At 39.4% G+C, this 23,797-nt stretch overlaps 1 protein-coding gene across 1 annotated transcript in view; it reads left to right on the top strand.

The window, feature by feature from the left end:
- CDK15 (cyclin dependent kinase 15) overlaps positions 1-23,797 on the top strand; it is a 94,964-nt gene that overhangs the window by 46,057 nt on the left and 25,110 nt on the right. The window contains exons 10-11 of the mRNA XM_069068838.1: positions 3,693-3,756; positions 19,380-19,428. Coding sequence (XP_068924939.1) covers positions 3,693-3,756; positions 19,380-19,428 — 113 coding nt within the window. The remainder of the gene's footprint in view (positions 1-3,692; positions 3,757-19,379; positions 19,429-23,797) is intronic.

Here is a 23,797-nt window from a genome sequence, read left to right on the forward strand (position 1 = left end):
ATAGATAGATAGATAGATAGATAGATAGATAGATAGATAGATAGATATAGATATAGATATAGATATAGATATATATTTGAAAGGCAATATGGTAGAGTGGATAGAGTACCAGCTTAGAAGTCAAAAAGACCTGCATTCAAATCCTTCCTTTGATATATATTAGCTATGTGACCAAGGGCAAATCATTTAACCTTTTGTTGTCCCAGCAACTCTCTAAGACCAGAAGTTGCAGATCATTCCCAGTACCAATGAAATCACAAGTATAGACAAAAAAATAATAACTGTATTTGATGTAACAATTTTTTTTTCTTAAATCAGCAAAATTTTTCTAATTTGGGTCCAAATTTCTCGATCTCTAACCACTGTTTCCCTTTTTAGTTTATTTTGTAAGTGTAAAGATGTCCAGTCTCAGAGGCACACACATAAAGAGGAAACGTGTATCTATAGTCACCCAGCTTCCTAAAATGCCATTCCCATGAATTTTCTTTTGTTCCATAATTCCCAGCACTATTGTCTTTCTGATCAAATTTGTATCTGTTTTGCAAGCTATAGACATTGCAGCAAAAGAGATCCAGTCCTTGTTGAAGTAAGAATAGGATGAATTATACTGGGGGCGGCTAGGTGGTGCAATGAGTAAAGCGCTGCTGGCCCCAGAATCAGGAGGACCTGGGTTCGGTTCCGGCCTCAGACACTTAACACACACACACACACACACACACACACACACACACACACACAAACTAGTCTGTAACCTTGAGCAAGTTACTTAACCCCAACTGCCCTCCAAAAGGCAAAAAAAAAAAAAGATGAATTATACTGTCTTCCCATATGTCAATGGAAATTCCCATTTAATCTTAATTCCCATTTTTTAAAAGGTAAATAAAATTGTTAGCTATACCAGCCCATAATGGGTTCAACCTAAAAGAAGCAAATACAAAAAGACAAAAAAAAACCCTACTCATTGACTCTTAGTTTTAATCAGTGATCTTTAATTTTACTTGTAAACTATACTAAAGATTTTCTCTTGCTAATTTACTTTAGGAAAATTCTCCCCATCATCCTCAGAGAAAGCTAAGAGTCAAGAAGTTATCAGAGATTTAAAATTTGCTAAAATCTTGTTGGAACTTTAAGATATCATGTTAAAAACCAAAAGCATATTTTTCAACCTACAGGGTACAGACCCTTGGGGGAAGGGGTGGGAGTTAAGAAGTTATTCATATCCATAAATAAGCAAACATACCTTCCATAGACTGAATAAATAATGTACCTTGCATATATATAGATATGCATGACTGTTCTTCAAATATAGGTAGATGCTGTTATGATTAATAACATAGAGATTCACTTTAAAGTGTTACTGAATTTGTTATATCTTTGTCATTATGTTATTTTCTCAAACAGTGGATAAAAATAGTACAAATACTATCACACGCAGGCTCAATAAAATTGTTGATGTCACAATGAGGCCTTCATACTTAAAAAGGTTGGAACCAATGAACCATAACTCAATAGTTGAAAATAAATATGTAACTCCCACTTTAAACCAAAGAATGTCATAACAATTCTGATATTCTGACAGATACAACAAATAAGGAAATGGGGTTGGTTGGTTTGTTTTTGTCGTTAGGAGTTTGAATTCGCCATCGGTACTGTCCTGTCATTGTCACGAAGTTGACTTGTTTTCTTTTCATTCTGATCAGCCAGCTGGTAGGCACATCCCAAAGTCTGAGCCAAGGGAGAACTTGTGGGCACAAGTGAGCCACACCCACTTGTTTACACACACACAGAGCTTAGAACTTTAGAGCTGGAAGGGAGTTGAGAGATTAATCAGTGCGTGGTAGTTGTTTTTGTGTTTTTCCTTTTTAATTGGCCCAATTTTTTTTCTTTCAGAATGGATTCCAACATTCTCTGTGCTACCCTTAGCCTAGAGGAGACTGGAAAAATCTATAGGCATTCCAGGTGTTTTTTTTCATCCATTTAGAGAAGGGAGTAGAAGAAGGGCATCGTAGAGGGCTGAGAATGTCAGAATTGTATGGGCCTTTAAAATCATCTATTTCCACCCCCACCTTTTTTTTAAGGTGAAGAAATTAGAGTTCAGAAAGGAAAAGTCATATGCCCAGAGTCACACAGCTAATAAATAATGGAACTGGGACTTGAGTCCACATATTCTTCCTCCCAGACCAAGCGTTCTTTCTCCTGCCCCATGCTATCTTCTATGCATTTGATTTTAATGAGGAAAAAAAGAGCACTTCAGTACCTTGTGAGGCCTGAAATATGTTTCTCAGCTAGAGTCTTGGACTCCCAAGCCAAAGAAACATTGAGATCTGAACTTATTTATTATATCCTTCTCTAGCTAGGCAATTCCACTACAGAAGTTCAGACTGCATTCATGTTTAAATAGGTAAAAACTACTTAAATACCTCCTACTTATATTCAGTGCTTCTGAGAGGTCTCTACATGTCAATAATATAGCTGTAAACTGTTACAAATGAACAAATTTTGTAATGCTGCTGTGGTTCCCAGGAATGGGTATGGATGGGTATTAGTCGTTGGGTATGGCTCATTGTTGGGCTGGAATGACGAGACCGGAAAATTAAAGTAATTTCTATATTTATGAGCAGGTATTAAATTTGAGTAGGATGTTGTATATTCAATTCAGTTCAACAAACATATGTTAAGCACCTACTAGGCCAGGTTTGCAGGATATAGAGACAAAAATGAAACAGCTTCTGCTTTCAAGAAGCTTTCATTCTTGAAATAAGACTTCTATGTGGTGGAGTAGATGGACTGCTATTGAACTTGGAATCAGTAAGACCTGAGTTTGAATCCTGCCTCAGGTATTTACTAGCTGTGTGATCCTTGGTGAGTCTCTTAACGTCAGCCTGGGCTTCCTCATCTGTAAAATGGGGATAGTAATAGCTGTTGAAAAGATCAAATGAGCTAACACATGTGAAATACTTTACAAATCTTAAAATGCTCTCTTTTTCTATATATGTGTATATACATATGCACTAATGATTATTACATTTACTGTGAAGATAAAACACGTATAGGAAAATAGATAATTCAAGTGCTAACATTTGGGGATTAGGAAAGGCTTCCATTGGTGGTAGCACCTGAACTGAGCCTTGAAGGAAGCCAAGTATTCTGAGAGAGAGAGACAGAGAGACAGACAGACAGAGACAGAGAGAGACAGAGACAGAAAGAGACAGAGACAGACAGAGAGATAGAGACAGACAGAGAGACAGAGAGACACAGAGAGAGAGACAGAGACAGAGAGAGAGAAGGAGTAAATGCATTTCAGGCATGGAGGACAGCCTCTGCAAATACATGGAAGAAGAAATTGGAATGTTGAATTTGGGGAACATCTAGAAGGTCATTTTATCTGGAGTGATAGAATGCATGAAGAGGAATACCTTAAGATAAAGCCTTATAGGCTCTATGATCTCAACCAATCAAGATTAACCAACAAATTAGTGGTAATGTATGTAATTTGTGCTTACATCCATTGATATTGGCTTGTAGACTTAGACCATAAGTATTTCCCAAGAAACTTTCCTAAATCATGACAAATACAAAATTTTTTGTGAGTATATAACTTATAGCAACTTCTTCCATCATCCTACCACTTTTGGACCATCTCCCTTTTGATTTGCCCTACTCAACCCACTTCTCTGCCTTTGGCTTCATAGGTATTGGGGGTCCCTACTGAGGATACTTGGCCTGGAGTTTCCAAGCTCCCTAACTACAATCCAGGTAATACTGACAGTGCTTCAGAATGCTCTTAGGAGGAACCATGTAAGTACAACATTGACCATTAAGAACCAGATTTGAGTCTTCTCCTGTCAGCTGTCCAATGAAGTTTGGGCTACTCAAGGTCTTTTATTCCCTGAATATTTGACTGAGCTGCCTTTATTAGGTTTTTTCTAAGAGAATACTCTATGGCAAAAGGTGAAATTAACTGACTTCTCTTAACCTAGCAAGTAAAAATAGGAACTGAACAATATTTGAAGCCAACATACTGGTTAATTGCATCTCCGTTTCCTTATCCATTCAGCTTTATTGAAGAGGGTAGGATATGGCATTTCCCTCAAAAAGAAAGAAGGGAATCATCTTTTTTATTTATATACTTTTCACTTTGCCTACATCAAAAACAGTGACAGCAGCCCCTTAAATCATGACTCAAAAACCTTGCAACTTAATTCTATTAATAAGGGTCACCAAAGATATCTAGCTAAGGGAAACTCATTCAGGTCACTAAATTTTCCTTTGGCTTTATAGTATACATAATATAAAGTATAGGAAGAAAACTAAAGGGAAAGACTTCCACAAATGTCCTGAAATAGGTTACAGGTCTCTTCCTCATCATGGTGTGGAGGGGACTGTGGGTTCTCAGAAGCTTTGCCAGTGTAAATCTAAGTTCTTGTAAATTCTATCAAGTTAGGCAGACTTCCATTGTGGACCTGGTCATAGAGTGTATGTCTGTCATCAGAGAATCAGCCTAAGCTTGGAGAGACATCCCCTAGTTGTAGAAGGGTTGTGATCATTGTTGGTGGATGGAATACATTCACCAATTACTTCATCCTAATACTTCAAAGATCCAGGATTTCATGGAGAAGAGAAGCAGAGCAGGTCTACTTAGACCGACAGATCACTTGGATTTCTTTCATTTTGTTTCTGTCTGACAGTTCAGTAATGTTGTTTTTGCCACCTTTGGTCTGCTTTTACCCTGGAGAGAGGCCCTTAGAAAGCAGGAAATAGTGAGTGGGGTAGGGGAGAAAAGGGGTAGGCAAATTGGAAGCGAGGAGGAGAATGAGAGAGATAGAAGGCTGAGTATTTTGCTTTTCTACAGTCCTAGCTCAACCAGCTGCACATCGACCAGCAGACATCTTGGTTTAATCAACAAGGTTTACACAGATATTCTGTAGTCTCATATAGGGTTTCCTTGGCTTTGAAGGAGACGGAATAACTGTAAAACATATTTGGTTGCTTTGAGAGTTATGACATCCAAACTAAATGATAATATGCTAACTTACAACTGCTTAGCAGTTGAGCTGTAGTTTGGAAATTTTAACAAAAATCAATCTCCACCCCAGCAAGTACTTGGGTTTGGAATAGGGCCATTTCCCCAATCCCACTGCCTGCCCCTAGGGCTTGATGAAGAAAGATAGCTAACAGGCTCCTCACAGAAACCAAGGCCCTGATGACAACAGTGCCCTTCTCCAACTATCAGAATGAGGGAAATCGGCTCCTCATTTTCTTCTTCCCTTCATGCTTCCTATCTTACACTGGGAGGGCCAGAAAGATGGTCCCTTTAAGATTCCACAGCTTTTTACTTAGAAGAAATTTAGGGGCATGGCTATTTTATGGAAGACATAACAAACATTAAGTCTAACCACTGAAAAGGTCACTGCCACCAGATTCCCTTCATTAATCAATTATGCTGATGAGTACAACTAACAATAATATCATTGTATTTATAATAGCTAACATTTATGTCATGATTTCAGTTTTACAAAGGGCTCTGCATCTCTTAGACATTTTGTTCAAATAGTGATGGTGGATTTGCAGTAACTCATCCAGTCTCTTATCAAATCTTTTTTTTGACCAAGGTGCACAATGGTAAGAATTCTTTTTCTGCTTAGGACTATGGCAACAAGCTAAAAACAATTGTTCAGACTGACTCATTCAAGCCCCTCTGTCTTTTCCCCTCCCTCAAGTTATTAGTAAGCTGTTCTGGATACATTCAGGGTGTCCCAAAGGTCTTAGTGCCATTTTAAGCTTTTATGGCTATTTAAACTTAGAACAGCATTAAGACTTTTAAGATACCTTGTATATTGACAGCTGAAGAATACGTCATATCTTGGACACAGGACCAATGACATCAATAATGCAAACTACATTCACAACAGGTAGTAATTTAAGATGGCAACAATATATGATAGAAGTTTAATATTTTGTGTCAGTCTAGAAGTATCCCCAAGAACCACCTGTTCCAGGTCTTGTATTTTTGACTCCACTTCCCCAGGCTCTATTTTCTCCTCTCCATTGAAAATGAGAAGGGAGTTGTGTGAAAACCTGAAGGAATCACTGAAAGGTACAATGTGCCTTCTATTCTACCAGGAACTCAGCTCCTTCCATTTTGATATTGATTTGTAATCAGAAAACCAGTCTTCAGTACTGATAGTCAGCACAGGACAGAGGCTTAGGAATGGACATTTTGTACTGGCTAGCAGGGCAGCACAGGGTGGTAAATCACCTTTTCCCTACTCTCATGATGACCTTTATTAATAGAATTAAGTTGCAAGGTTTTCTGGCCATGATTTAAAGGGCTACTGTCCCTGATTTTGATGTGGGCAAGGTGAGAAGGGTATACTATTTAAAAGACATTTCTTTCTCATTTTTTTTTCTCTCTCTTTTTCCTTTTCCTTTTCTTTTTCCTTCCCTTTTTCTTTCTTTCTTTTCTTTTTTTTTGGAAGCTGGCTGAGAAGTCTGTGTCCTCAACTTCAAAGGGCCAGTTGTCTTATTTTGATGTGGGCAGATTGAGAAGTAGGCTTTGAAAAGTAGGCTTTTTTTTTTTGTTTAATGTTTTCTCCTGGGATAGCTTTCAGAGCAATATATCCAAGTGTCAGCGAGGGGATCTGATGAGCACGGATTCCCAGCCTCTCAGCAGGATCATTCTCTAACCGAAATATAAAAGTGAAATATTAAAAACCCTGGAACGTGAAATCTGTCTGCAGACTAGCCGGTGTCTTGCTTGCTTGTACCATGGGAAAAAAAGATCTACTTGAAAAAGAAGGGAGGAGAAAAAAGTGCTTTGAGTAAGAGGTTTACAGGTTTAGTAGAGCATAGTAACATCCCCTCAAAGAAGTGGGTGTTGCCCTGTGACCCCCCAAAATGCTCCTCCTTTGACTCAGCCGATAGAACACTCACCCTTCCCCCCTCCCCCCACCCCTTTCACATGCTAACTGAGGCTCCCGTGATTGGCTGAACAATAAACTGGTCACACTTGCTAAAGGACTGCCATCTTTCACACAATTAGCCAAGACACATTAATCAAACTGGCGGGGAGAACTGGGAATGTGTCGTCTCCAGAACTAACCAGTCTGTGGTGGGGGGAGGGGAATAGGACTGGAGAAGAATTTGGATTTTCTTTAATTAAGAATATTAGGAGTTGGCAGGAAATAAACAAGGATGGCATGGAGTAGGAATGAGAATCAATCATCTTAAAGTTTGAAGATGTTAAAAATCTGAATAATTCCAGGAGGAACAGGGGATAGAGGTGGGTGCTGGGAGGCTGACTGCTTATGGCATGGAGAAAGAAATCCAGGTGTTCAGAGCAAGCTGAAACTTTTTCCTCAGTAAAATTTGCTAATACAGAATTTTGCAGTATTAATTTAACTTTGGGACTTCTAAGCCCCCTCCCCCCTTTTGTTTTAGAAAGTATGCCCTACCCTTTTGCTGAAGGAATATTTGTACTTTGGGATCACCTCCCCTTTAGGGATCAAGAGGGTTCATTCGAATAGGAAATATGGCTCTCAGTACATTATACATTTAAAGAATATTATTGATCTGATCATGGCTCACGCAGAGACTGGAAGAACCAGTTAGAACTAATAAAGAGAAAGTCTAAAGTAAAGGGAGCTGATCCTAAACTAAGCAACTTGCCTTTCTTGGTAACATGAAAAACAGTCAGCTTTGAGAGAAAACAAGGACGTATGGTTTTGTTGTTGTTATTATTATTTATACTTCAGTGGTGCTGGTTCCCTGCTCTCGTTTTTCCCAATTTCCTTTCCTATGGTGTTTTAGTCCAGATTCCACCCTGACAATTGACCCAGTTTTGCCAGCCAAATGTGGGGGCAGTTTGAAGATGCTTCCAAGTCTCTAACAGCAGCTAACCAACCAAAGCTTACCAAGCTTTTGCGGGGTGTGCTGTCTCTATCCCATATGTGAATCTTCTTTGGTAAAGAAAGTCCTTTTTTCTTCCTACCTAATTCCAGCACAGTTGCAGTTTTTATTTGTACTCCCTTGTTTTGTCCGACTTCTTTTGCTTCCTCTGAAAGGGTTGGTAGTGGCTCTGTTTGCTTCCTTAAACATGGTTTTTGAAAGCTCTCATGCTGTGTGAGCTCAAATCCTAGCATTAATGTACTGCTGTGTTCATTTCACCACACTCAAAAGCACGGAATTTAAATCCCTCTCAATTCCATTCGTGGTACCAGAAGACTTTATCCTTCTCCACTAATGGTTCCAAGTTTACATCTAGATAGTGGGGGTCAAGGACAGGAGAGGATTTAGAAATAACAGTGAATGACATTAGTCAATGCATTTGCCAAATTGGCAATTAGTTCCTGATGTGTGCAAAGCATTTTATTCCTGTCTCTTTGATGCTTGTTCCCATAGGGAAGGGAGTATAGTCCAGAGAGTCCTTGGAACTTTTAAAGGAGTATCTGCTGCTGGAGTCATGACTGATTGGAGGCATGAGTTCAGCAACAGGGGGGCATCCGGGATTATCCTGGTTGGTGCTCATTCTCTTATTAGAGGAAGGAAACCTTCACTCTGGAAGTTTTCAAATGGGAAGAATTTGGTGGAAATTGGAAGACCTGGAAATAGTTTTTTCCAAAAGGCTCTGTAGGGACTGAGAATCAAATTATTAGAGGGAGTCAAAGGGAATCCTTCCTACAGCAGGCTCCCAAATTCCTTTCTTGTGTTTTCAGCTTTCCACCACAAGATGGAAGCAAGAAATAGCCAGCAACTTCCAAATGGTATCAGGCTTGTCAAAGTGAAAGCCTCCATTCTCAGAAGGTTCAGTTTTTATCTGAATTCCAATATGGATGCTTCACTCTCCATAGGACAGATAAAGATTAAAGTCCCTATTGTGATTACAAGAAGCTATAATAGTCTGACTCCGAAGGGTTTGGACCATCTCCGCGTGGAGAATACATGTGAATGCAATCAGACCTGTAGCTCCCAAGTGCCTAATAGCTGTCTGGGGTGGTCTGTTGGTACAGTGGTATTCATGGACACCAGAACTGTGTTATTTCAACTATGGGCATTAATTAATAACAAGAAGTTATCAGAGTGAATGACAATTCAGGATCCAAAAGACTCTCCAATCTACTTCTCCTTCTCTGACCCCTCTGATGACCTCCAGACTTGCATCAATGAATGCCAATTACACATGTGGAACCAGATCTCTAGTAGACATCTTACATTCAACATGTCTAAGACTGAACTTATTATCTTTTCTCCCAAGCCCCCTCTTCTTCCTTGTTTCCCTATCACATCTGACAGTGCAACCAAGCACCAAGGCTCAAAACCTGGGTGTCCTCCTCAACTCCCCACTATCTCTCACCTCCCATATCCATCAGTTACCAATGCCTTTTGATTTTACCTTTGTAATATTTCTCACGTACATACCCTTCTTTCCTCAGGCACTGCCGCCACCATGGTGCTGGTTCTCATCTTCTCACACCTGAACCATAGCAATAGCCTGTTTGTTGGTTGATTGTCCATCATGACTCTCTCCCCACTCTAATCTCTCCTCCTCTCAACTTTCAAAATGATCTTCCTAAACTGAAAATCTCACCACGTCACAAACACTCCCCCCTCAATAAACCACAATGACTCCAGGATCAACCATCAAATCCTCCTTGGCACTCAAAGCCCTTTATAATCTAACACCCCTCACCTTTCCAGTCTTCTTACACCTTACTGCCCTGCCCCCCAACTCTCATGTATTCTGCAATCCAGGGACACTGGCCTCCTTGCCATTTCTCAAAAAAGAGACTCCATCTCCTGAATCTGGGTATTTTCACTGGTTGTCCCCCTACCTGAAATACTCTTCTTCCTCACCTCTGCTTCCTGGCTTCCTTCAAGTCCCAACTAAAGTCCCACTTCCTTCAGGAAGCCTTCCGGATTCTCATTAATTCTAGTGCCTTCCCTCTACTGACTATTTCAAATTTATAGTTAGTTCCTTTAATTGCTTTTATACTGCTTCCACCATTAATCTGTGAGCCCTTTGAGAATAGAGACTCTCTTTTACCTTTCTGTGTTTCCTCAGCACTTAGCACAGTTCCTAGACTGACACAGTAGACTCCTAATAAGTGTTTATTGATTAACAAAAGGATTTTAACAAGCTAGAGCATTATAATATAATATTCCATAATAAAATGAAATTCAGCAGGGATAAATGTGAAGACTTGTACTTGAGTTAAAAAAAAAAATCAATTTCACAAGTAAAAGATGGAGAGGGAAGCATAGACAGTAATTATTCTGAAGAAGATCTAGAGATTTTAGTAGGGCCTTAGTGGACTACAAGCTTATTATGAGGCCACAGTGTGATGTGGTAGTCAAAAAACTTAATGTGATTTAAGGCTACATAGGGAGGTAGGAGTTTCACTATAGTCCGATGTCATTTGAGGTTGATGTTCAGTTTTGAGCATCATGGCTTAAGAAGGGCATTGATAAACCAAAGGGTGTCCAGAAGAAGGCAACTAGGATGATAAAAGGCCTTGAGTCTGTGATATATAAGGATCAATTGAAGGAAATGGGGATGTATAGCCTGGAGAAGAGAAACCCGGGGTCATAGTGGTAGTAGTAGAGGAAAGTATTTGAAGGGCTGTTTTGTGGAAGAAGGTTTAGATTAGTTCTATTTGTCCCCAGAGAGTAGAACCAGGAACAATGGGTAGGAGTTAGAGAAGCAAACTTAAGTTTGATGTCAGAAAAAGAAATTCCTAATGATTAGAGTTGTCCAACAGTGGAAGGACCTTCCTGGAGAGAGAGCTCCTCCTCCTTAGAGGTCTTTAAGCATAGGCTGGATGACTATTGGTAAGATATGTTACAGTGAGGATTCTTTTCATATATGAGTTAAATTAGATGGCCACTAAGAACCCTTCCAATTCTTAAATTCTGTGATTCCTAAGTCATATAATGCTACTGGGAAATCCAATCTTCTAGCCTGGTGCGGAAATTTAGTATTTTGGGTGGCTTGCTTGAGATCTGATGTCTCCAAATACTTCTATCTCTTATTTCACTCCCCTTAGTTCCTACCTTCCAAGTTAGTGCCTTGCCACTCACTGGATGTCAACTCTTCTGCTTCTGGACTGTTGACAATATTTTTGTCAGTTCTTGCCTTGTTCTAAAATAGGGGTTCTTAACCTTTTTTGTGACCTGCACCCCTTTGTCAGCCTAGTGAAGCCTAGGAACCACTTCTCAGAATAATAGTTTTTTTTATAAATATATACATATACATATATATATGTATATATCTTTTTGGAGGGCAATTGGGGTTAAGTGATTTGCCCAAAGTCACATGGCTAGTTTTTGTGTCAAGTGTCTGAGGCCAGATTTGAATTCAGGTCCTCCTGACTCCAGGGCTGGTGCTCTATTCACTGCGCCACCTAGCCGCCCCTCAGAATAATATTTTTAAATACATAAAATAAAATACATAGGAAAACAAAGGACACCAATTATATTTAAATAACAATTGTGAAGACATCTTTAAAAAAAGAATTAATGGTCCTTGGGTTAACAACCACTACTAAACCTTGACTGAATTTTTGAAGCCAGTCTGATATCCCAGGCTTACATTGGCTTCAAATCCCAACACCAAATCAGTTTGAGTAGCTGGTAATTTTACTTCTACCCTCTTTTGATGATCCCATGCAGCTAATTTATTGACCTCCCTCCTGTTACCCTGATCCAAGTTTTGTGAAGATCATGGCAAATGAAGATATTGTCCTAGCTTGGGTTCCTTTGGAAGGAGCTCTAATCTTACTAGACATTATGACTTTCCTAGGCTGCTCACAATGAGTAAACTCCACCTCTCTCTCTCTCTCTCTCTCTCTCTCTCTCTCTCTCTCTCTCTCTCCCCCTTCTCTCTCTCTTTATTATCTTTTTTCTACATTTTTCTAAGCATTAGGGAAGTAACTGGTGAATATTCTAAAATCACAGGTATTATTATCATCATCTAAAACATTTGTTGAGTCCTCACTATATTAAGTGCTCTTAAAAAGAGCATCTATAAAAAAATTTTTTTTAGTCATTTAAGACAAGATAGGCCTAAAACTTAGGATCAGAAAAACCCACTTTGTGCCTTGTGCCCTTTAGCCCATACTTTGCTTTTGGAATCTCTGTCCTAAAGTGATTAAGACATTTTGGTAACAGGTTTCTAAAATACCCTATCAGTAGAATCATAGTTTTCTGTACTTGCCTTAGAATTCCAGCAGCCTTCCCTCCCAGATGCTAATGAAGGTCCCAGCATTTGAGATGCTATGAACCATGATTGGGCTCATTACTATTTCAGTCCTAGAGCTTAGCAAAAAAGCTCCTGGGGAGTTACTATTAACATCTTTATTAACCCATTCCCCAAATCAGTCACTGAAATTAATTTAGATACACATTCCACTTTGATCTTCATTAATAGTTTCTTCTAGTCCCTACATTTATTTTTAGTTTTCTCATCTTTAATTTATTTGGTGGCAATTATTAGTATATATTGAGTAGGAATACATGATCTTAGATTGGGAAAAAATGGTAGCAAATCAAAAGCAGGTAAAATGATTTTATGGAGAAAACAGTCAAGTTCTTTCCTTGCCCAGGGAGGTGCTTTGGGCCTAAACTATGGTGTTGGTTCAATTTCCAAGACAACATCGATGTTCAATTAAACTCTAAAATCAAGAAATATCTTCAAATGGACCCTTCAGTGTTATATTAAAGGCATTTTAATAGTGTTTTGATAAATATCTCTTCATTACTCCCATCAAATAAATTCTACCCAACAAATATGTTTAAGTACTTACATATGTGACCACAGGCAAGTCAGAATGGTTTCTTAAAGCTGAGATAGTGCTGTGAAAATACGTGGCCCATTTGTGTCTACCATAGCAGCTGCTATCTTTCTTCAGTAGATGAGCTTTCTTGCCCTTTGGATAAAAGTGACAATAATATTATGCACTGGGATTGTTTAGCATTACTAAGGCTTATAGTCTCATCTTGTATGATTGGGATGCCAAATATTCTCAGGTCATATCAAGAAAGGCCTCATCACTTCATCATCTGTAAAATGGAGATGCTGGACTTGGTGATTTCTGATTCCCTTTCATTTCTAAATGTGTGATCTTGTCATCCATAAATCACTATTCTAGGCCATGAGGCTACAAAGTCAAAAGGAGAATGTCCCCTGTCCTCAAGAAGTTTTCATTTGACCATCAAAATTTGCAATTTTTCAACTTTTGATTTAAAAAAAAAATGTGGAGCAAACAGACTTTTAGCTGTTGTGATGTGTCCAAGAGTTAGTCTGTTTCCTGAGAGTGTCCCTATGTTAAAAGGCAGGATTCCCTTTGGAAGGCATCAGGGATGCCTGGGTACTCTACCTAGAATTCCTCCTCATCTCTCTATCCCTTGAACAGGTAGGGTCACAAGCTAGGAAAGATCTTACCGTTAATCTGGTCCAATTCCTTCATTTTACAGATGATGAAAATGAGACCCAAAGAGGCCATGGTCATTCAGTAAGTAGGAGAGCCAGGATTCACACCCACATCCTCTGACTCTGAATCCAGTATACTTTTTACTATACTGTATGAGGACTACAGTTCCTTAGAAGCAGCTTTCAATTCCTTAGTTATATACCATGAGTTTCCCTCTTTCTGATGGCCCAAGAAAGCTGATTTTACATCTTTGGAAAAAAATGTAAACATGAATGCCCAATCCCCATTCCAAAGGACACCTTCCTAAATATGACCTGGGAATACTTTGTCAGCCTGACTATTCAAGAAGAGACTAGAAGCCTTGGAGAAGCCAAACAATCCCATCCTCTAAGAAAGATAGCAGCTGCTATGGCAGACACAAATGGGCCACATATTTTCATAGAGCTATCTTAGCTTTAACAAAAAATTCTGATGTGTGTACATATGTGCACTTTACAGTGGCTTAAAGAGTTGGGGTTTTTTTCAAGTTACTATTTAAGATAGCTGAGAAAGAGCAGGAACATTATCAACTGCTCAAATAAATGGTATCGCAAGAAATGTCTTGTATTTGAGAAATCCTGGGAGACATCATTCAGCAAGATAACCCTCATGCTATTGTGCCAAAACCATAGTAACTGGAAAATGTTGTGAGCAGAGTCCAAATGGTGATGCTCTGGTAACATTAGCCAGTAATCAGCAAGTGTTTGTTGACTAAGCAGTAACCGTGTTTCTATCAATTTGACTTCATTAAACATTTATGTAAAATACAGCCTTTTGTTAGGGTAGCAACCATTCTGCCCTTGTTTTAATGTTAGTGCTCTAAACAAGGCTTCTGGTTCTCCTTTGCAAGTTTCTGGTGTCTCTCCTCAGAATTTCCATTGTACTCAACAGGAATGCTTCTAAAAATATTTGGAAGGTAGAGGAAAGGGGGCAAAGTCTTGTACCAATGATTTATTACAAAATAGTTGTGATAGTAGAGAAGAGGAAGCCACATGTAGACCTGTTATTTTTAGAAGATGTTGAAAACAGAAGAATCAATTCCTCCTGGAATGGCGCTGGGTAAAACACTCATCTGTTTAGGGAGCATTCTCTCATCGATTAGAGCTGTTTAACTATAGGAAAAATCAATATGAGAGATGCAAGGTCACTGCATTGGGTTATCTGCATGGGAGTGGGGGGGGTGGGCTAGTGTAAGACAAAAGTCTTGGGATTTAAAAGAGTTGATTGTGCTTCTCAGATGCTGGACAGATCAATTTCTCTGTGCCTCAGTTTATCCAGGTATGAGACAGACCTAGGAAGAAAATTTTTCATAGTTAATCAGGCAACTGAGAAATATTTATTCAGCCTTCGCTATGTGCAAGACTGTGATTTGAGGTCCAAAAATGTAATTTCAGGAAGCATTTAATCATTATCAGGAAATATAAAATCTTCCTTTTGCTGCTAGAATTTATGAGAATTGGGTTCTACCTTTGATATCATGCTTCCATTTCATAAGTCACAAGTTAAAATCTATATACTTGATTTTTTTTAAAGCAATTGGGGTTAAGTAACTTGCTCAAGGTTACATGGCCAGTTATTTTTGTGTGGGTGCCAAGTATCTGAGGCTGGAACCTATCCCAGGTCTCCTGACGCTGGGGCCAGCACTCTTACTACACCACCTGGCCACACCAAATGAAATACTTTTTTTTTTTTTTTGGAGAGCAATTGGGGTTAAGTAACTTGCCCAAGGTTACACAGCTAGTTTTTTTGTGTGGGTGTTAAGTGTCTGAAGCTGGAACTGAACTCGGGTCCTCCTGACTCCGGGGCCGGCGCTTTACTCACTGCGCCACCTAGCTGCCCTATATACTTGATTTTTTTTTTAAATAGCTCATTTTGTGCTTAATTATTATGGAGAATGAATGTGGTCACATGACCATGATTGAACCCCAACAATGATCCTTTCCATAGTCATGTATTCTGCCAAGCAGAGTGGAATTGTGATATATTCAGGGATGTGCTAGTGAATGTTTAACAATGGGCTCTCCAAAAAAAAAATTTGAATATATAACATACGTTTAAGTTCACTCTGCATTATTAACATTTTTCTACCACTTTATTAAGTTTAGAGACAAAACAAATTAAATCCTGATAGGAAGCATTTGCCTATTCCCATATGTGCAAATGTTCTCACTGAAAATTTAACAATTTGCTTTTATGTGCTGGTATGAGTTGGTTCTAGCACACAGGCAATATAAGGAGATCTCTCTAACAATCAGGGCTGCCTAAAAGTGGAACATAGTGGTTTGAGGGATAGCAAGTTACCTATCCCTGGAGATCTTTAAAAGGAGGCTGGGCAGCCACATGTCAGAGATATTATAGAAGGGCATCCTATTTAGGTTCAAATTGTACAGATAAGGCCTATCCCATCATGTAACGGGAAGAGCTTTGGTTGTGGAATCAAGGGACCTCTATTCAAATATTGCCTTTGAATCTTAGTGTGTCAATAACTGCGATATTTGTGTGACCCTGGATAAGTCACATAACCTGCAGGTTCAGTTTGCTAATCTATAAAATGGGGGGAATTGGCCTCTGAGGTCCCTTCCAACTCTGAATCTATGAATTTATATAGCCTCAACAGACCCTTCCAGTTCTAAGTATGTGACTTCAAGTCCAGTGTTCTTTTTACTATGGTACTCTCCTTGGGAGTACCAGCCAAGAATGTAGTTCTTTATTAGATATGATACAAAATTAAACTTAAAAGAACATTGCTCCAGCCCACTCGTATTTAATTAATTTTTTAAAAAAAACTGCTCACATTCAGAAAATAGAGCATTTTCACAATACTAGTAAGTAGGGGAAAGGCTGACTGGTGGAAATGTGGTGAGTCATTAAGCTTGGAGCCCTAAACTTGAAAGACAGGTTGAGGGCCTGCCTTTTTCTCTCTCAATAACTTGCATACCCTGATTGTCCTCTTTGGAAATATTGAATTCATGCCAGGAAATTTGGAGAATAGCGTTTTTATAAGCACTGTCACTGCATCATCAATTGGCCAAGGTGCAGGGGTGGGGAACCTGTAGCCTTGAGACCACAGGTAGCCCTCTAGGTCCTCAAGTGTGGTCCTTGCAGTCAAAGTGTCACATGTGGCCTGGAGGCCACAGGTTTCCCACCCCTGGAAGGGAATTCTATAAGTATGAACTTTGAAACAATTACCCAGCCCAGTTTGATCTACTTACAAATCTCAATTTTTAAACAACTCTAATGATCTTTATGACAGAAGGCGAAGTTTCCACACCTACTTCAACTCTGTCTTTTATAGATGAGAAATCAAATGGCATGTACTCTTAGTAATGGACTCAGACAACCAATAGGCATTTATTAACTGCCTACTCTGTCCTAGGGCAGCTAAGTAGAGAGATAGAGTGGCAGGCTTGGAGTCAGGAAGACCTCAGATACCTCCTAGCTTACCCTCTTTGCCTCAGTTTCCTTATCTGTAAAATGAGCTGGAGAAGGAAATGGCAAACCACTCCAGTACCTTTGCCAAGAAAACCCCAAAAGGGGTCACAAAGACTCGGACGCGATTGAAATGACTGAACAACAACTGTACTGGGCCCATGATAGTGGAAAGAGAAAAAAGTTAATTTGGAACTTAGGCTTTAGTTCTGATACTTATACATGGTCTTCATTTGTTTTGCAGAGTTTAATTTGATCCATTTCTCCAACTGTGAAATGGGTCTAATAAAGTATCTCTCTACTACTGCCTCTAAAGGATGGTGTAAGGGGGTTTCCAGAAGAGATGGGGGAGAATAAAGATTGTTTTTTCTTTACCTCCCCCACTCACCTTCTGTCACTTGAAATCTGAGACAGTTGCTAGAGAGGAACAAAAGATGCACCACAAAAGAAGGAAAAGAAGAGCCAGTGTAGTTGCTTTGGGAGTAAATGCCCGATCTGAAGATACAATGATGAGAAGGAAGACAGAGAACATCTGGAAGAATGAAAGGATGGAAAGGGAAAAAAGGAAAAGGAGGAGAAGGAAAGAAGATCTAATTGTGAATGAAAGATGTAGAAATGCAGGGGAGGGATGAGCATTAAAAAAAAAAGCACCAGAAGACCAGCTAGAAATCAAGAAAAGTATCGGGGGTAAGGGAAGGGAAAAGCCTCAGAGATCTCAAGGATGATGTAAGGCATAATTGTATGTATGGACATATAACAACATGAATAGTACCAGACTGTGAAAGGTTAGGGATTCAGCTTATAAGGCTTTGAGGGAAGAAGAACTGGAGAAAAGAAAAAGGAAGGAATGGGAATTTAAGTTACTGTGGTTATGTGGCACTGGGATGTGAGTGAGTGTTTGTGGAACTGGGGTGGGGGCAATGGTGTTGTTAGAGAAAATTTGTAAATATACAGCATGAAAATACCTTATTTAACCCGTAGTGGAAAAAATGAGGGAAAACCTGAGCAAGAACGTTGAAAATTTATCATTGCAGAATAGTGGTTTTTTTTTTCCAGTTTACAAATTCCACAAACATTGGCAAAATCCATTCTATAATACTTCTGTAGCAGGTCTACAGATTTCTTGATATGGCCATTTCCCTCTATCAGCACAGGTTGTCATAACCCCTCTGTTCCTCCTTTTCACATCAGCATGGTGTTGGACCTGAAATCTGGAACACATGGGTTCAAATCCTGGTTCTCATATTGATGAGCTGTGTGACTATGGAGAAGTCACTTTCCCTCCAAGCCTCAGTTTCCTCATCTGTAAAATGGGGGTGATAATGACACTACACAAGTAGGACCTACTTTAGGTTTGTTGTGAAGCTCAGAGGAGATAGGCATATGGAAAATGCTTTGAAAACTTTTAAAGCACTAAATAAATAGCAATGCTCATCCATATGGAAATGGAAATGCCAAACATTCTCCAGAGGCAAATAAAAATTATTTTCTGACTATCTATTTTGGATTATTCCTACCAGAACACCTTTCCATTGGTGCAGGTCATTGAATTGATTGTATGGACTGTTACCATAAGGTGAAGTGGGAGGGTGAAGATGAAGCCTAGAGGGAGCTAGTGAATAGAGTGCAGGGCCTAGAGTCAGGAAGACCTGAATTCCAGTCTAGCCTCAGACACTAGCGGGGTGACCCTGGGCAAGTCACTTAACCTCTGTTGCCTCAGTTTCCCCCACTGTAAAACAGAGATAATAATAGCACCTACCTTGTAGGGTTATTGTGAGGATCGAATGAGATAATACTTGTAAAAAGCACCTAGCATAGTGCCTGGTGCATAGTAAGTACTATATAAATGCTTGTTCCTTTCTCTTCCTCCTTCCCTTATAGTCTTACTTCATTTATCATTGGAATTATTGCTATTTTGCCCAGCAATAGAGCTCATGTCTTTTCATATGTGTATGTTTTGTTCTGGGAACATAATTGGAAGACTTCCTAGGTTAATGATCTTGGCTACTAGTTTCTCCCACCAAATTGCCTTGTTACGTGTATATGTGTGTGTATGTATGTATATATATATATATTTGGTATATACTTATACATGTACATTTTGGCTCTCCTTCCCTTCCCTCAGTAGAATGTAAGATCCTTGAGAGAGGAGACTGTCTCATTTTTTTCCCCTTGGTATTTCTAGTACCTTGAACTCAGCCTGGCACACATAGTAGACATAAATAAATGCTTCTTTGCCTGACTTCTTTTGTACTCCATACAGCATTCAGGACAGCCTTCTGCACATAGTTAGTATTTGAGGATTTCTTGTTAGCTAACTCAGTATTTAGTGATTCTTTCTCCAAAGCCTTTAGAATGTTCATAAAATAGTTGGCAATGCCTTAAAGAATGCTATTGGCATAGGATTAGATGGTTTTTAGGTGAGGGAGGGTGTTTTCTCCCTTCCATTTCATTTTTAATCATTCTGTGGAATTCCTTTTCCAGAGTGGTTCCTGCTGAGTAAGCCCGAGAGTCTTCAGGTCGTCTGGAACAGGTAAACTACTTAGTCCTACAGCATCCTTTCTCTAAGTAGAGATCAAAGAGAGAAGTAGACCTAGCATTCAGTAGTATCCCTGAGCACCTGAATCTTTCGACAGAAGGCGATTGCTAGGAAGCTGTCTGTGAGTCTGTTAGTTTTTCTGTATAACCATTTTACCCTCAATGCTTTCGGTCATTAAATTTGTTTTGTGCCCCCTCAGTAGAGCACTAGATCCTTAGAGGAGGGAGTGTTAGCTAGCAGGAAAACCTTGTGGGTTTATTATTCTCATACACATAGAAACTAAACATCATTGAGTGGCTATTTGGGGTGGGGGGCATTTGATTCATGGAGGTCATGCTTTCCCAGGCCCTTTCTGCGCAGTCTCAGCTCAGACCAGAGCAGACTTTTATTACCAGCTTTCAACAAACCCCAGTTTCTTTTGCAAAGAAAAACAGATAATAGGGACATTCCCAGAATAGTTAGCTAACTAAGCTGTGCCAGGCAACCTAGAGGCTGGAGAAGAACTCGGCGTCTTCGGACAATGACCAATTACAATAACCGGCATTATTTGATCGGAGACTAATTAGCCAAGGCCCTGTTCTTTTTGCTTCACTGAAGTCGCAGAAAGCACATCGAAGGAAACATTAGAGAGGGAGAGACTGGGAAAAGGAGCTCAGATGTCAAGGGAAAACATACTTTCACAGGTGGGGAGATATAGAAAAGGATTTCATCTGCCAAGATCCTATCTGAACCTGGGAATATTTTCCACTGAAAATCATGTGCAAACTGTTTGCTCTTTCCACACTTTGAAGGTTTTTTAAAGTTTATGAGCACAGAGTAGGGGGCTTTGGGGTGGAGGACGGGCCCAAATCTGCAGCCTAGGTGTATATCACAAACCCTAATACACAGTGAAAGATGTCAGGGTTTACTTCTGGTCAATGTGTCTTCATGATCCTTTACTGTTTTTTAAAAGCACAGTAGGGCCTGAGATCCAATGTCACTTACACAGCCAACTTGGAGGTAGGCTCAAAGGGATTTTCATTTATCATCTCATTCCAGGGATGGCTTGAACATAGCTCTGTAAACACCCACTTGTCTACATGCCTGGGGTGCCTAACCACATTGACTTGGAGTTACAGTTGCATTCCTTCATTTCCCTTGGCTACAAAATGTTTCTTTCAAAAACAAACAAAATAAACAACCCCCCCAAACACAAACCACCCCAAAACTTATATCCCACGACATAGGAAAGGATACTTGCTGCTATTAAGGGTAGGCAGGATGGAATCTTATGGAATGTTTCTCTGGATTTGTCCACTTTCTGTTCCCCCGGTGCCACCAGATCCAAACACCTTCCCTTGCTCATGACCCTATCTAATTGACAAAGCTTATAGTTCAGGCTCCATTCACAATTCCTTTGATTTGTGGGTCCAAAACTCCCTTCCCTGACAACCACTCCCCTATATATGTTGTTTTTCCTATGAGGATGTAGGACAGGGACTCTCACCTGTTTTTGAATTTGCACAAAATACAAATCATCAGTTTTAATGATGTACCTGGCAGACAGTAAGGACTTAAAATGCTTTTTCATTCATTCATTCATTTATTCATTCATCCATCATTCATTCATTCGTTCATGGAACAATGCACATGTCATCTCATGGAAATCTCATGAAGGGGCTTATGTTTGCTATTAGAAAGTGTGCTGAAAAAAAGATTACTGAAGTATTGCTGTCATCTCTGCATCATTCGATCTCCTTGGGGAAACCATCTTGGCTCCTAAGAGGGGCCATGCTAGTCACTATACTGCATAAACCTGCAAACTATTGAGTGATATGCCCGTGGTTTGATAGTGATCACTCTGAGTTTATACTTAACTAACTACCACCCACATGCTACCTGACCTGACTGACAAACAACAACAAAGCATCTCCCATATTGTTTCTGACTGGGAAATAGCAATGTGTGTGACAGACTTTTTGTCTTATTGTGGGAAACTACTTCATTAGGTACTGATGGAACTTGGAGCATTAAAAGTCACCTCTCCCAGCCTGGTGCCTTGCTGGCTTTGCAGTGAGAGGATCTGGGTTCCAGATTCAGTTTTGCCCCCTTACAACCTGTATGACCTTGGGCAAGTGACCTCAGTTTCCTCGTCTGGAAAATGGGGAATGTAAAATTACCTCCAAATTTATGGCTATATCATATATAATCAAAATCCCTAGCCTTCAAGAAGCTTACAAATCCCTTTTCGATCTAAATGTATGGTCCTATGAATTACTGGGAAGAATGATTTCCCCAGAAAACAAATGAATTTCAACCAAGGAAGATCCTGTAAACAAGTGAGAGGTTGGTGGGGAAAGAGCTCTCTGCATCTACAGGCAAACAACCTGGGTTCAAATTCTAACAATGTTATTTGGTTGCTGTGTGATCATGAGTATCTCTTAGCCTCTCTGAGCTCTGACTTCCTCATCTGTAAAATGAGGAATTTGAACAAATCAGAGGGCCTAAACCTTTTGAATATTATGGATCCCTTTTTCAGTCTACTGAAACCCATGAACCTCTTCTTATAATATTATTTTTAAATGAATAAAATAAAATACATCAGATTACAAAGATAATCAATTGTATTAAAATAAGGTTGTAAAAATGTTTTTTCTAAAAAACAAGTTCACAAACCCTGGGTTATGAACCCCAAGACTAGATGATCTCCAGGGCTTTTTCCAGCTCTAAAACTTATGAACCTATGTCTTTTGGGCCAATGGGATTTGGGAACATCCCAATGGGCCAATGGACCAGTGGGAACATACCAATGGTCCAATGGGAACAGCCATGGGAATTCCTTGCATCTGACGCCAGTCTATTTGTTAAGAAATCAAAGCTATTGCCACAAGCCCTTAAGAGCATCCAGATTCTATATATGTTCTATGATGGCCAGTTAGTGCTTTTCACAAGCAATCACTTGAGACTGACTTGAATTTTACTGTTACTCGTATTTCTTCTTCTAAACTTCCTAAATGAGATGCTAATATCTTCATACAAAGAATAACTTTCAGGTTACATGTATAATCATAACATATTTCAGAATTTTAATAGTCATTGGATATCATCACTTCTTCAAATTTAGCCAGCTGAAAGAGCACCATGTCCTTTGAGTTGATATTGGAAGGAAAAGTCCATGATAGGGTTCTTTTAAAATTTTTATTAATGAACTCTTAATAGTAGGGCAGATCTTCCTTATCCTGCTAAGTACCTTTGACATGAATCTTCTGGGATGCAGGGCCAGGTCCCACTCCTGCTACCTCATCATGTAGCATAGCAGGAAATGTATCTGAGGACATAGAGCTGACTATCATAATTTATGACATAACATGACAGCTGTATTTTTATGTCATTTTAGTCCTAAAGTAGAAGGTATATCTACTCTTTGCAGGGAATATTTCAGAAAGTGTCAGTCAGAGAAGGTGAGGAGAAGTCAGTAGGAAAAGTGATGGGAAGACAAGATCGAAGTTTTATTCCTAGAATAGTAGGATTTACTTTTTTTCCCAATTGTAGCCACAATACATATAAGTAATCATCTTTAGAGTAAATACAGTAATTGTATGGGGAGAATGGAGTCAAGACATTAGCCATGAAGTTCCTATTAGTGCTTCTATGAAACATGGAAGAGAAGCATAAAAAAACCCCAAAACACAAATCACTGGCATCATTAATACACACTGATCCTTTGGCACCTGGCACAAGATCCACAACATATACCCTTAGAAAAACTCTTAAAAACCATTCAAATTGTGGGGAAGGAAAAAGAGGGGAGAAGAAAGACTTTAGGACCCAAAGCCTCATGAGATGTGAGGAGGAGGAAGAAAGAGACCTTCATCCACCTCAATTTTGCTGCTAGAAAGGCCACTGGAGAGAGGAGGGAACTGGGTGGAACAAAGTTGAAGAACTTACCTAAAGTATAATTGTTTGGTGAGCTGGGGTGTGGTCGTGGGAAGCATGCCATCTGTTAACTTGCTAATTCTTCTTACTATGTGCTAAGCTCCGTTGTTATACTTCTAGAGTATAAGTATTGTCAATACCCTCTGAATCTGGGTTCCCTTGGGCAAAGCTCTCATTGTTCCACCCCAGTTATGGCTCTACCTGTCCTCATCATTGCCAGTCACCTGGTAGGAAAGATAAGTTCATATAGCAATGGTTTGTAAGGGTAAGTTATGGATTATTGTCAAGAGTACAAAAAGAGCCTTTACTTGGCACATCCCTAGGTGAGATGGACAGAATTAAAAAGTCTTCATATCACTCTTCATATATATATATCCATCTATCTATCTATCATCTATCTAATCTATCTATCTATCTATCTATCTATCTATCTATCTATCTATCTATC

The sequence above is a fragment of the Petaurus breviceps genome, unplaced genomic scaffold, assembly GCF_028583685.1.
Source record: "Petaurus breviceps papuanus isolate PSGF00001 unplaced genomic scaffold, PetGlider_PUasm1.0 90769, whole genome shotgun sequence".
Classification (NCBI taxonomy): domain Eukaryota; kingdom Metazoa; phylum Chordata; class Mammalia; order Diprotodontia; family Petauridae; genus Petaurus; species Petaurus breviceps.